General features: G+C 42.4%; 1 protein-coding gene across 2 annotated transcripts in view; it reads left to right on the plus strand.

Annotated features, from left to right (window-relative positions):
* otofa (otoferlin a) overlaps window positions 1–14,134 on the plus strand; it is a gene marked incomplete at both ends in the record, with an annotated part of 92,837 nt that overhangs the window by 35,358 nt on the left and 43,345 nt on the right. For both annotated transcript variants that reach the window (XM_079996979.1, XM_079996978.1), the window contains 2 exons: window positions 4,144–4,243; window positions 6,149–6,348. In XM_079996979.1, the coding sequence (XP_079853105.1) occupies window positions 4,144–4,243; window positions 6,149–6,348 (300 nt within the window). The remainder of the gene's footprint in view (window positions 1–4,143; window positions 4,244–6,148; window positions 6,349–14,134) is intronic.

The following is a 14,134-nucleotide window of genomic DNA, read 5'->3' on the forward strand; positions in this document are numbered from 1 at the left end:
ACCACCGATCCTTAATCATCTTGGAAGCAAATTTGCGTGTCGTAGTTCTACCCCTTGCCTACATTCGCCTGAGCCCGAAATTTGTCACCGTTATACCTCAAATTTAACAAAAAAAAATCACATTCAAGATTTCCCAATGGGAAAAAAACCTAACAAATAAATAAAACCACACACTAAAAGCAAAGGGAACTCTAAATTATGGAGCAGTTGAAAGTAAATTGTTTGCCGAAGTCAGATCAATAATGAATGGAGCCTTTTGAAGTGCTAAAAAGTGAGGCAGAACATGATCGGCCCGACCAGCTTCAATTATTCAGCCACTTGTATGCAAGGCTAAAAAGGACTGACAAACCTGTTTGCTTTGCAAAGTAGCCCGTGGATGTATCGATCACTATCATTTGCAAGGACAGAGTGGAGCGTCTTGCCGGCAGAGGCGAGGGGGGAAATTAAATGCTCCTTCATTGTACTGCCGCTAAAATCTCCTTGTAAAGGGACCATGCATTACATTTTAACCTGATTACTCGTCAGCACACAAGATTCTAACGATAGAGTGAGAAACCATTTCGAATTTTTTCATTCCATTTGAAAAGGCGGTCGCTTTAACCCTCACCGTCGCTTTAACTTGGAAATAACAATTACAACATTTTGAAAGCATGAGTGTTAACATCAAATTGTTAAATATTCCCATGTTTTTTTCCTTGTGAGCCCCATCATCAATCCCCCATTTTTTAGAGGTGCAGCGTTCTCCTGGGACCCTGTGAAATACGTACCTTCGCAGGAGCAGCATCTGCCAGCGCCTGGGGGAAGAAGGAGCAGATCTTTTATCAGTACAGTAACATGCAGAAAGCTGCAGAAATGTACCTAATCCTTGAGCCCTTTCTGAAGAATGAAGCTCTGTTTCCCCCTCACATCTGTTGGGCTTGTTGGGGAAAACAAAAATAAAAGCACCATACACTGGTGTAGTCTATACAGACATGTATTTTAACACACATCTTATGGAAGAGTATAAAAGCAATGAAATTTCTCCTTGAGGTCTTTTGGACAGTAACTGATATAAGGGCCCTGGGGTTTAATTTGTGTTCCTGTACATGTGATATATAATATGTGAATATGTATATGTATGATTGTTGGTGCAAGATTATTTGTATCTAGAAAGATAATATGTCTTGTGTCCATACACTATGATTCTTATAGGGTCATTTGTTGGAACGCTGCCATGTCGCCATGGTGCAGGGTGGGTAACCCCCTTACGCTCTTTTATGTGTGACTTGCCCGAAACACATTGTTCGGTGGGGAAACTCTCTAAATTATTCACCACTGGTAATTAGCTGGTTGAATGTCACCAGTACAGGGTTTCTCCCATTGTACTGTATTCTACACAAGGTATGGATGAATGGTATAGAATGACAAAACCCCCATCTATGCAGTCTGTGAAGGCGTTTGGGGGGAGTCATGTCAAATATCCACACCAAAAAAAGTAGTTTATCTCATAGACGGGATCAAATACGGAAAAGCAAACGGCACTGCTGCCTCACAGCAAGAAGGTTCTGGGTTTGATTCCTGCCTGGGGCACTACTGACACCGTGCTCAGGTGGGGTATCTCCCAATAAGCGGCCTTTCTGTGTGGAGTTTGCATGTTCTCCCCGTGCTCACATAGGTCTCCTCCAACATAGAAAAGGACCCCGATTTAAAAAAACATGCCAAACACTTTCCTGTCCTGTCCCTGACCATAACATGGATCCATCATCTAGAATTGGTCCCCAGGCACCGAAGAAGTGAGGGCTGCCCACTGCTCCTGGCTACCCCTGGAGGAAGGACAGCAAGGGGGGGAGAAATGCAGAGGCTACATCTCTTCAGTTACCACTCCCTGCATGTGTGCGTGTATCGCCGTGTTTCCGACCAAAGTACCCGGAACTTTTAGTCCCAGGAACCTTTAGTCCCAGGAACCATTAGTCCCAGGAACTTTTTTTCAGGAACTGTCTACGTAAAGGCCCCCTGCTGCAGAAAGCAGATGCAAATGCACACTGACGTCTGAAAAAGCGACGGCTATTTCTAAACGTCATTTTTGCGTGACTATACAACAAACTGCTCCACTCCAGGCCAGTAGGTGGCGCTAATGCAGAAGACTATACAACAATAATGACAGTCACAGCAAGTGAAAGTTTATTTATATAGCACATTTAAAACAACAGTGGTTGACCAAAGTGGTGAACAGGCTTAAAATACCAAGTACACAAATAATGTAAAAGCAAATAATGTAGAAACAAATAAAATACAGATGAAAGACAAAAGAAAATAAAACAATAGACATAATATAAAATAGTAAAAGAGTAGTAAAACAACTGCAGCACACCAAAAATCATTCCTTTTCGTTTTTATTGGCAGACAGATATGTATCATCAGAAAAGCAATGAAAAGGGATATTGTGTTAGAGTGTGTTAGATAAGTGTGTTTGGGTCGTCACCACTCCCTGCATGCGTGCGTGTGTGTTAAGTGCATGGCGCCTGTGAAACGAATAAAATGATTCTCGATTCTTGAAATAAGCATAAATCATACGGTTGGTGTAGATGAAGGGTAATTGACACAATTGTCATTTGGCAGTACCTGAACCAGTGTAGCGCTATTTGGTAGCGTTTCCAACACAAATCTCCACGGCATCGCCTTACATACAGTACATTGACTCATAACATTATATAGAATTGCATAGTAATAATTCCCCCTGCATTAATGATAATACTTCAGGGGATGGTAGATGTGACAAAGAGACTACTATTGTGTATATAGAGATTAGTACAACTTCAATGAAGTTTTAATAATAATGCAACATGCTGGTCTCAGCATGTTGCATGGAGGATAATTAGGATTATTACGTTTTATTACATATAACGTCTCTACATAGATACCAGACAGACATGTTAACAGCTGATAAAAGTGTTGAGAGTTTTAACTACTTTAATTCTTATTGTTAATGTGCAAAAGAAAAAGCATACATCTAGAAATCAAACACTATACCTTTATGGAAAACTATCCAGAAGATTTCAGTTAATCCAGTTTCATCGTGAGTTTTCTCGCTTGAAATGTCACACACACTTTTATCAGATAGAACTAAAGTTGAAAAAAACATGTGAAGATATTGATCTGCAAACTGATTTGGTCCTGCTTCTTCACGCTAGCTTCAGGCTCCGCTGAGTTGAGATGTTGTCCAGCCAGCCTCTGCTGCTGCCTGTGGATTGTTGTTTGAGACAAGAAAAAGTAAAATCAGCGCTCTTTGTTTTGGCCAATAAACAAATTAAATCCAGTCCAAAGGCCAGAAAACAGAGAAGATGTGAAGTCCATTTAGTCAAAGTTGTTTTTCCTTCGTCACAGATATAAGAACCTAGAGTACTGTCAACTGGATGGAAATGGCCTTTTAGGTACTCGATGTATTGAGAAGTTTGGGGAATAGATACATTGTTCTTATTGTGAGGAGTTGCCAGACCAGGACGATCTGTATTCTCAGCCTCATTGGCACAGCAAAGTGGACTTTATGGACCAATATAAAAGACAATTTTTTCCCCTGCTGTTTCTGCTATATTGTTTATGGACTGTTTACATTGCATTTTGTTATGTACTGTTTGTTTTGGCCTGTGTTTGTCTTAAATCTGTTAAACAAACTTGCACTGGGCTTCTGTTTGTCTACTACATCAGTTGAGATCGAATGGCAAAAGAGCATTGACTTGCCAAAATGTGAGCAACCATCTTATAGAAACCAAGGTAAACATGAAGGTTGACATTGGATATTGGTTTGGACCTAAGGTTATATACAGTATACTGGATATGTGTGAGTGCGTGTGTGTGTGTATTTGCTTTTCTGTCCCCATCCCCTTGGTTTGTGGCTGAACCGCTTCAGTGGTTCGTCTGCTTCGTCTAGAAATTCTTCCACGTCGAACTCCCCCACCCCCACCCCCTGTACTTTCATGTACTGCAGCAAACTGTGAAAAATGGCCGACTCTCGTTCTGCAGCTCATCACCATCTGCGCCATAACCCCCCCTACAACGACCATAATAACCAAAGCTGCATGAGTGGACGGAAACATTCCTTTTATTGATTCCATTGATTGGTGTTAACGTCTGTTGTCCTCTGCTGCTTCTTTTGTCCCTGCCCAGACTGGTGGGGACATTTCGGATGGTTCTGCAGAAGGTGGCGGAGGATGGCCACTTGGAGCTGATCGAAACGCTCATCGATGACAACAACACCTCCATTAAGGTAAGCGGGAGCACTGCTTTTAGCCGAAAGGATGGGAAGGGTCGAACATGGTGGTCTGCTTGAGACAATCTCAAGTGGGAAATCCAAATAAACAAAACAGCACCACCTCCTTTTTCTCCTCAATAAGTGCCCTAAACTGTATCAGATGACGGTTTGCATCGGCTGATTACCCTCAAACATTCCTATTTTGTACCACTGTGAAAGAGAGAGTGAGAGAGGGAGAGAGAGAGAGAGCGAGGGGGAGATAGAGAGAGAGGGGGGGGCGAGAGGGAGGAAGAGAGAGAGAGAGAGAGACTCGTACTCTATGTGTAAAGTGAGCTCATCTGTAAGAGGCCTTACTGTACCCTGGGGTAGAAAAGGGTGCGGGGTTGAGCTGGAAATGCTGATATGATACTGAAATGGTAGCATGGGAGATGACCTGGGGGCTATGGACACACACACACATACAAGCACGCAAGCACACACAATCGCCTAAATACTTGGAGATTGCTCGAAAAACTCACAAGTCCGCGGTCCTCCGGCCTCCCCATCACGCACGCACACACACACACACACACACACACACACACACACACACACACACACACACACACACACACACACACACACACACACACACACACACACACACACACACACACACACAGAGTATGTACAGATATATACTGTACATACACCTCTGTCGTATTCTCTCACTTTAACTCTGTGAAATGTGAGACCCATTCCAACTGAGAGCAGTGCCTTTACATGTACTTTTAACTGCGCACGGGCATGGTTGCTATAGTAACTTGTCTTAGTCCGTAGAGTGTGCAGGGATGGCTGTGAGGGTGTAGGGAAGAAGGAGATAGAAGACAGGGAGAGGAGGAGAGAAAAAGAGAATGCCCTGTGAAAATTACGCCTCCATCTCTCTTTGTCAGGAGAATAAATTGGCCGCTGTGTTATAAAGATCAGGCCCCATCGTCTGGGGGATTCTAGCTGTCCTTCCCCAACACCAGTCCCCGGCAGACAACACAGACAAACTGTTTTGTTGCCTGTGTTACCTGCTCTGCTTAGACTGAGCGACATATTCCATATTAGTCAAACTAGAGACATATTCCAACCAATGGTGACAGAAATGATCGATTACGCGGTCAGTATTTATATAAAAGTGCACCATATTATATCTTATTGGGGAAAGCTGGAAAAAACATGTACATTTTATGTAAAAGGTATTCTCTCCGCAGGTCATTGTTAGTGGTCAGTGTTCAAAAGTAAGTGTGTGTGTGTGTGTGTGTGTGTGTGTGTGTGTGTGTGTGTCCCAGGTGGGACTTTATACTGGCCTGTGCACTCCGATTTTGAATCGGCTTCAAAATATCCTGTCACGCTGCTGCTTAAGGTGGTGTGAAAGTACAAGAATTGTCGCCCCGAGCCTGAAGTGTACGAGAGCGAGGGAGAAATGGATGGAGGGTGGGATGAGGTTGGATGGGATGAAAAGGAAAGTGCTTTAATACACTAGCATCAACAATGCTTCAATGCGTCATTCTTTTTCCTCAGACTGGACATTATCATTTGAAAATATATATATATCATATATCTGAAATTGTCATTATATTTACAATTAAATATAGAACACCTTTTACATAATATGTGATTTTTGTTTAAAAAAAATAAATTAATTTGAAAAGTATTACACATTCTAAAAAAATTAAAATATTTATATTAAAAACATTTTTCTTGCAATCAAAACCTGTAGCTCTCCTGCACTCTCAATACATTGAAGCTGCCCAAGTGCGCTCAAAAAAACAGTGTAAAATCATCAGTGTGCCAGTGCGTTGTCTATTTGTCCGGTTTGTCCAACTGTTCATCAATAGTAGAGGCTGGACGCGGTTTGCTGTCATTGATCCAACTCCTCTACCTGGTTTGCAGACCAACGTTTCAATACAGATAAGATACCAGACCATGGACGGCTCAGTGGGCGTGTGGAGCGACGGCGAGTTCCTTGACGTCCCGGACGACCGCGATGGGACATTCGCCTTCGAGACAGACAGTCTACTGTCGGGACAGAGCCACTGCTCGGTGGTGTCCAACCGCCGGTCCCTGCAGGGAACCATCCCCACCTTCAGAAAGTGAGTGGACCATAGAAAACCCTTCAATATTTGTATAGGCATAGGACCTTCTAGGTCTTCCATTGCTACCTTCAGGCAGTGAATGGACCCTAGAATACCCTTCCATGTTGTAATAGTCAGAGGACCTTCCAGGTCTCCAATCCCTGCCTTCAGGAATTGAGTGGATCCTGGAAAACTCTACGATGTTTTTATAGTCAGAGGACCTCCTAGGTCTTCCGTCCCCTCATTCAGGTTGTGGGTGGACCCTAGAAAACCCTTCAATTTTGTTGTAGTCGTAGGACATTCCAGGTCTTCCATCCCTACCTTCAGGTAATGAGGGGATTTGGAAAACTTTACAATGTTGTTAAAGTCATAGGTCCTCCAAGGTCTTCCATCGCTACCTTCAGCAGGTGAGTGGACCCTGGGAAACCCTTGAAAACAATGTTGTAATAGTCATATGACCTTGTAGGTCTTCCTTTTGTCCATCAATATCATCATCATCATAGCCTTGATCGTCGTCCAGGCGAAACTGTCCCCTACCATTAATGTTTTATAATATGTAATTTTATAGTATACATACTACTATACCTATATGTATATCATTTAGAAAAACCTGGAATTTAAGTAGGTCAATTAATAATAACCATTATCTAAACTAGTCCAGATGAAAGAGAACAAAACTGAACCCTTTGATAATTCATGCAAGCGCCAGAAAAGAGGATCTAAAAAGAGGGCGAACTCTCCTATGGTAAGAATCTAAAAACTGATTTAGATTGAAATATTATGCAGAGTATAAGAAAAATATCCATATCCCTGTCCCTGAGGCTGTTCTCTGTAGCGATATTTGGCCCCCCTCTGTGGTTGGAATGTTTTGTTTTTGCTGAATAATGTGTGAAATAACGTTGCAGGGGGTATTGATTTTCATTGAGGCTGTCTGCTCGACCCAAGCCCCAAATCCATCATCATAATGCAAGTTAACTAAGTGTGTGTGTGTGTGTGTGTGTGTGTGTGTGTGTGTGTGTGTGTGTATGTGCCTGTGCATCTGTCTGCAGGTGTGTTTAGGTATGTGGGTGTGTTACACGTCTACCGATGTGAGACCTTAAGACAAAGTTGGTTAATCAAAGTTTTGGGAGCTTTCAGTTCCCAGTTTCAAAACACTATATCACACACACACACACACACACACACACACACACACACGGTTGTATTCTAGGCAATCATGTTAGCCTCCAAACGCCATCATTGATCTGCATTTCTTTTCCTTCAAACGCTCTCTCCGCCCTTGGAGTGTCGTTCCCTCTCTCTCTCCTCTCACCTCACTGACAAAGGGCTGTCAGTCAGGTTTTTCCGTGGGGCTTTTGTCTGAGTGGCAGAACACGGCTTGTAAAGAGTAGAGCGATGGAGAAAACTGTCGAAGAGCTAACTCCAGTGGAGACAAGAGAAACCTGTCTTATTCCCTCCCCATCACATCACAATGGTGGATGGACAGATCGATTACCTGGTCGCGTCTTCACAATAACTTTGCAAGTTCTCGTCTTTGAAAACACTCTGACACTGTTGAAGCTCAGAATACATTTTTGAACTGATTTTATCTTTTTTTTTTTTAATTTTTAATCTTTTATATATAACCGTATTTCATATAATTAGCTTGCGAATAAGTAAGTCAAAGTCAGTGATATTAACATATCTGGGGTATCTGATCCTTCCAGGGAGGAAGAGGAGGAAGAGGAGGATGATGTCTTTAACAGTTTGGGTTCCAGGTATATGCATGGGTTGCCGTTTTCTTTTTACTCCTTTGCATTTTCGTGTGGTTTTTGTGTCTCTATTGGCCGAAAAATAACCTGTCTTAATGTAATTAACCTGCTGTCCTCCTAAAAGCCGAGGCAATATTTCACACCAATTAAACCTCATCTCTTATAATCTTTCTACCAGTGGCGTCGTTAGGGGTGGGCATGTTTTCTGAATAGCCGCCGTTCTAATAAGTAGGTTATTTTATTTTACTCTGTTTCCTTATGGCACGAAACAAGCACCATGCGTAATGGGGACACTTTATCCGTCAGTCAGTCCCCCCCACCACCACCTCCGTCGATAGTTTGCCCAGAGGTGCATAACGGCTAGAGCCTGCTTGGGCTAAGCCTGTGATGTCTTTGCTTCCGAGCAACGCCCGTGCTTTCTACCAAGCAATTCCGTTTTTTTCTCACCAAGACACAATTGCCTCTTCCTGTGATAATTGTACATTATTTGTCACAGTTTTTCACAGTGATAAAACAGCAAATCACGCCCTGAAAAGTGTCTTGTGGGAAAGTGTGTCTTGATCAGTGCCAAATGCTGAGCATGCAGCCTGCTATTCAGCGTGTGATTAGCATCCTGTTTTACCAACCCGAGACTAATCATATAAAATGAGTTTCAGGTTTTTACATCGCTAGGGGCTAAATATCCTGCAAAAAAATTGAGAGCGGTTCTCCCCAGAGAATGTGCCAATGTGTGTGTGTGTGTTTGTGTGTGTGTGTTTCTTTTTGCATGAATGTGTGTGTTTTTTAACACACACAAAATAGACGGCAGAATTTACAGAGATCGGAAATTAAGGACTTGAAGTCTCCGTAACAGCCGACTCTGTAATGGTTTGAGTCCGACTTAGCGGGGCGAGGAGATATTTAGCATTTCTCAAACCGTGAAGTGAAGAGATGGAGATTAATGTTCAGAAAGATCCAGCCTGCTCATTCTCTGCTACAAACCACTCTAGAGGTGTCAATCTGCACACACCAAAGCATCCTCCATGAGCTGGCGACACGTGGCCTATCCTTCTTTACGCTGGTGTCACTGCATGTTTCACTGCTGGTGAGGAGGATGCAGAGTGTGGGGGGGGCTTGGGTCCTGCATCTGACGGAACACATTCCCTGTGACAGGAGCTTAACACATTCAGCGGTTTTCTTTTGGAAAAGCCGGCTCGACAAAGTCTGATGACCGCGATTGAGCCTCGCCAGGACCGTTGAGGTGACAATCAAACGGCTAAGTCTACTGTACCACTTCAGTTATTAGCATGTTTGCTTCATCAGATAAGAGCTGGAAAGTTTGAATTCACCCCTCAACTTCATAATGAATAAATTTAAAGAATTAAAAGAGTAATCAACACCATTGCATATATCACAATTGACGGTATACCCATTTTTAAATGTCTAAATTTGAAATTTGACTGACCAGTAAGACTGAGCAATCCCTATAGAACTGTGGAGCCTAAAGGCATTACGTATCCATGCACGTGTAATTATTTCCGAAGTGCGTAATACAGTATATGCGTACTGTAAATGCATAACAGGCACTAAATCAATAAAACACTAAATTATCCTGCATCTTTAGTTATTCATGAGCGGCTATCTTAGAAGTGTTGATACATCCACAGATATTTATTATAATTGACCTTTTTGAGCTTTTATGAATATGCTTACAAAGGGAAAGTCGAAAAGGAGTTGCTTGGTCAGCCAGTATGTACTAGAACCTCAGAGTAGGTTCAATGTTCAATCATGATGGTCTGTCCTGATCAGAGCTTAACTCTTGTCACTCCTCGGGAAGTGGCTAAAGTTACCCGTCTCCCCCTCTCTCTTATCTCTCTTCGTAGTATAGTTGCCACTTAATCTTTGGATATCAAAGTACAGGAGATGAATAAAAGATCTGCATGATCAGATCCTCTAATATCCTTGACGGCGGGATCATTAATCAACTTTGCAATGCCAAAATCAGAGAGGAAGCAATGTTCTTGGGGGAAACCCTTCATGAACCGGTAAAAACCGATGCTTAGTCATGTAAACAGTGTGGTCTGTATTCTAAATATAGCCACCAACATTTGCACAATATGACATTTGCATTTATAGTGGACAAATTAGCCTGAGCCAAGAGGAATAGTACTGATTTATTTATTTGAGCTGTTTTAAATGTGTGGTATACCCGGCAGCCGGTATGAAAGCTTTGTGCCTTCAAAGGTTGTTGATGGAGCCTGTTGATGATGCATCGAGTGGTATTGTACTTTGATGCTGGTGCTCTGCAGCGTTTCATCTCTCAGATCATTTGTTTTTCCGTTTGTTCAGATGGAGGTTGGCTCTTGTACCAACAGCTGCAGTGTTGAGCGACTAAGAACTGCGGCAAAAAATAAAGAATAAAAGAATATTGGCTTTGGAGAGCATACCAAGTTTGCTTAGTATACTGTATACTGTGAACATAACTATATTCTCTGTAGTGTGGTGGGACTTGAATAAAACATCAACAGTCCTTTTGACAGTTTTAGAGTTAAGAGGTCATATTATTGACATAACTTGTTTTAATGCAGCTTTCCTCTGTTTTGGGGTCTATGTCTCAGCTTTGCGGTGGCTTGCAGTGGCTTGCAGTGCTTCAGTGTCTGATCTTTCTTCTCTGTGTGATAATAAAAATAAACTTTGCATTTGCTCCGATATGTCCACTTTCCTCTCAGCAAAAGCCCCCTTCCTTATGGTAAACCAACCCCACAAACTGTCACTTCCACTGGTACCAGAATCCATTCCATGAGCATGGAATGGATTCTCCCCCCAACCCACTGTACTGCCCACTGCAAAAATCCACACCCAACGCATGCAGGAAGAAGCCTCTAACAAAGAAATTCAACCAAATGACCAAAGTCTTGCTTTGTCCCTATTGTGTTTGGACTACATAATAATTCCTTACTATCCCTTACTTATTATGAGAGGATTTAGATTGTGTCATTAATAGGATTATAGCTAAAGCCCCTGCTGCTGGAATCTCTGCGATTTGGATGCTGTGAACAGAGGAAGATTTCTTCCCTCCCGATACAGTCGAGCCCATGATTTGGTAGAGGCTCAAAGCTTGATGCAATAACAGAGTGAAATATGCAACAGTGCTTTTCCCGGCTCAGTGGGATTAAAGTTTCAAGCGTTGTGTGGGATTCTTAGACAGCCTGGTTATGATGTTCTCATAACCAGAAACTCTGTCTCTGCATTCTCCTAATGTACGCCCTTCCCTTGTTTTCTGTTCCTACTTCGTCAGTAGGTTTGCATGCGTTAATCAAAGTAAGTGGAGTAACCAGAATTAGATGACGTTGTGATTTAGGTGTTTACGTGCTTTGTCATCATTTCAATCAATATGTCTTTAACCAACTGCTCAATCAATGTGTATGCAATGTTAATATTGGATCATATCATCTCGGTATGTCAATCGAATATTCTCCGGCCCTTATTTGGATCAGGTATTACAAATACAGGGGCAAATTCACAAAAGGAGTGCGGCTTCTGTGGCCGCTTAAACGGTGAAATGCTAACTGCGCTGCCATGCAAACAGTGTCTCGGTGCGCCTGTGTTATTTGCACTTGTTTAAATTTGGTATTATTCATTCGTTTGTTGCAAAATTGGCCCCTTTGTATGCAAAGGAGCCTCATTGCAAATAGCGTCAAATTCACAAACACGCTAATAGCCACATGCAGGTAGAGTGACACTATTACCGTCTGTAGAGAGCTGGTGGTAAATGTGCGGACAAAAATAAAGGCAGCATTGCCGATCCGTTCCCTGTGCTATCACAGCATACCTGTCAAGTTAAACATTGGGGGTGCTGGCGATTGCTCTTATTTACCTTTGCCACATGGATAAATGCGATGAGATACCGCAAAAGAAGAGCAAATTGCACTCAGCAGCAAAACTTTACGGGTGTGTTTGCACTGGTATATCAATAGCGCACTATCTTTTGTGAATCGGACACAACGACTACGCGGATAGCGGGCGCAATTGATGCTCAATTCATTGTGCTATTAGCTGCCGCAATTCATTCCTTGTGAATTTGCCACACAGTGTTTACGTGACAGTTCCGATATTTAAAATTCTCAAATATGAAAATTGAAATCGGAACTTTAATGTGCATACAAACACACTGACTGTCTTTCTTTTAAAGGCACACACACACACACACACACACACACACACACACACACAAACACACTGAGAGACTTATTTTGTGCTTTGTTTATAAAATGTAGGCCAAAGATGCTCAAAGGAGTTTTTTTCTTGGGCATGTTAAATATGCATTAGACACTAACTACGTGACACTAATGAGTGTAGCAAGCAAAAACTCCCCAAAAAGCACAGTCAGGGAGATTTGTTGACTAGATTAATTTGCGCAAAATATCCTCGGGAAAATCAGGCAGTAACCCACAAAAAATGAAATCATAAACACATAAAAAAATGTTTTGAATACTTAAAAGACGAGATACCTAATGTTTCGGAGCCAGAAAAAAGGACACCGTTCTTACCAAGTAGTTTAATGTCCCAAGTTTTTCTCCAATGTCTCTCTCACTATTTCGGATAAGGACACTGCAGAGCACTCAGCAGCTTTTCTTGGAGCAAGAGAAAAGGGAGAAAGGGGAAGTGGGAAGAGGTAGAGGCAGTCTGGCTGTGCTTATTCTGGACTTTTTCTGTTTTCCTTTTTTATCTTCACCCAATTTTTGTGCAGCCAAAGTCTAGGGATACCAATTCTTCAGATGTTGAAAGGATTTTGTGTGTGTGTGTGTGTGTGTGTGTGTGTGTGTTCAAGTTCATGTGTGTGTGTGTGTGTGTGTGTGTGTCTGTCTGTCTCTGTGTGTGTGTGTGTGAATCTGAATGTGCATGTGCGCATGTTTGGTTCTGTGTGATGTGAGAACACCTGGGCCGCAGTATCTCGTTCTTTCCATTGAGACGAGCCCTCGGAGCAGAACGTACAGCATATCAGTAAATGTTGATGAATTATATATCACTGGCCTCTTGTTTTTTTCCCTCCTCCTCCTCATCTTCCTCCTTATTTATTTATATAAAATTTTCCCCCATTTGTTTGGCTGTGACACTATCCAAATAATGCAGGGTGTGTCCAACCGCCCCCACCCACCCCCATGCGCACGCGCACGCACACACACCCACACACACCCACACACACACACACACACACACACACACACACACACACACACACACACACACACACACACACACACACACACACACACACACACACACACACACACAGACACACAGCATAATGCCTAGACAGAACACAGAATGCACAGAATACTTTAAATCCTAGATGAATGAATGATGAGATGAATGACGGTTCTTTGAGTTTACTGTTATTTATTCACTCTTCATCTGTGGTGACCCTCACCAATTCCTGGTTAATAATGTTAATGTTTAACTGTGTTTGAACAAGTTTTGAGCTACATATGTAACTCCTTTGAAATGACGTGATTGTCGTGGCTGTAAAGCTGGCCCGCGGCGGCATTAGAGAGGGGGTGATTTGAATTAATCCACTCACTCCGCGCACTTCAGAGCCTATTAACATGAAGATTATTCAGCTTGATTATGCTGAATAATCTCCTCAATGTAATTTGCACAGCTATTCAGGCAAATTTATTCATGCTTGCATGTACTGTATTATTGATTTTCAGACACAAGCGCGTGCGCGTGCACACACACATTCATATTGCACATTTTTGTTAGATAATTTAGTGCAATTGTTTGCTATTCTATTGCAGAGGGGGCATGGATTCCAGGTACACACACACACACACACACACACACACACACGCACACACACACACACACACACACACACACACACACACACACACACACACACACAAACAGACACACACACACACACACACACACACACACACACATGCACACACATAAAGACTCACAGATTCACACCTCGTCACACAGACAGCGCTAGCTGTCTGTGAAGCGTCCTAATGGATGGAAAGGTAGTCTGGCTAGAGTTTATTATGTAGAAAGTGCTGCTATTA

The sequence above is a fragment of the Zeus faber genome (genome assembly GCF_960531495.2).
Source record: "Zeus faber genome assembly, chromosome: 2".
Taxonomy (NCBI): domain Eukaryota; kingdom Metazoa; phylum Chordata; class Actinopteri; order Zeiformes; family Zeidae; genus Zeus; species Zeus faber.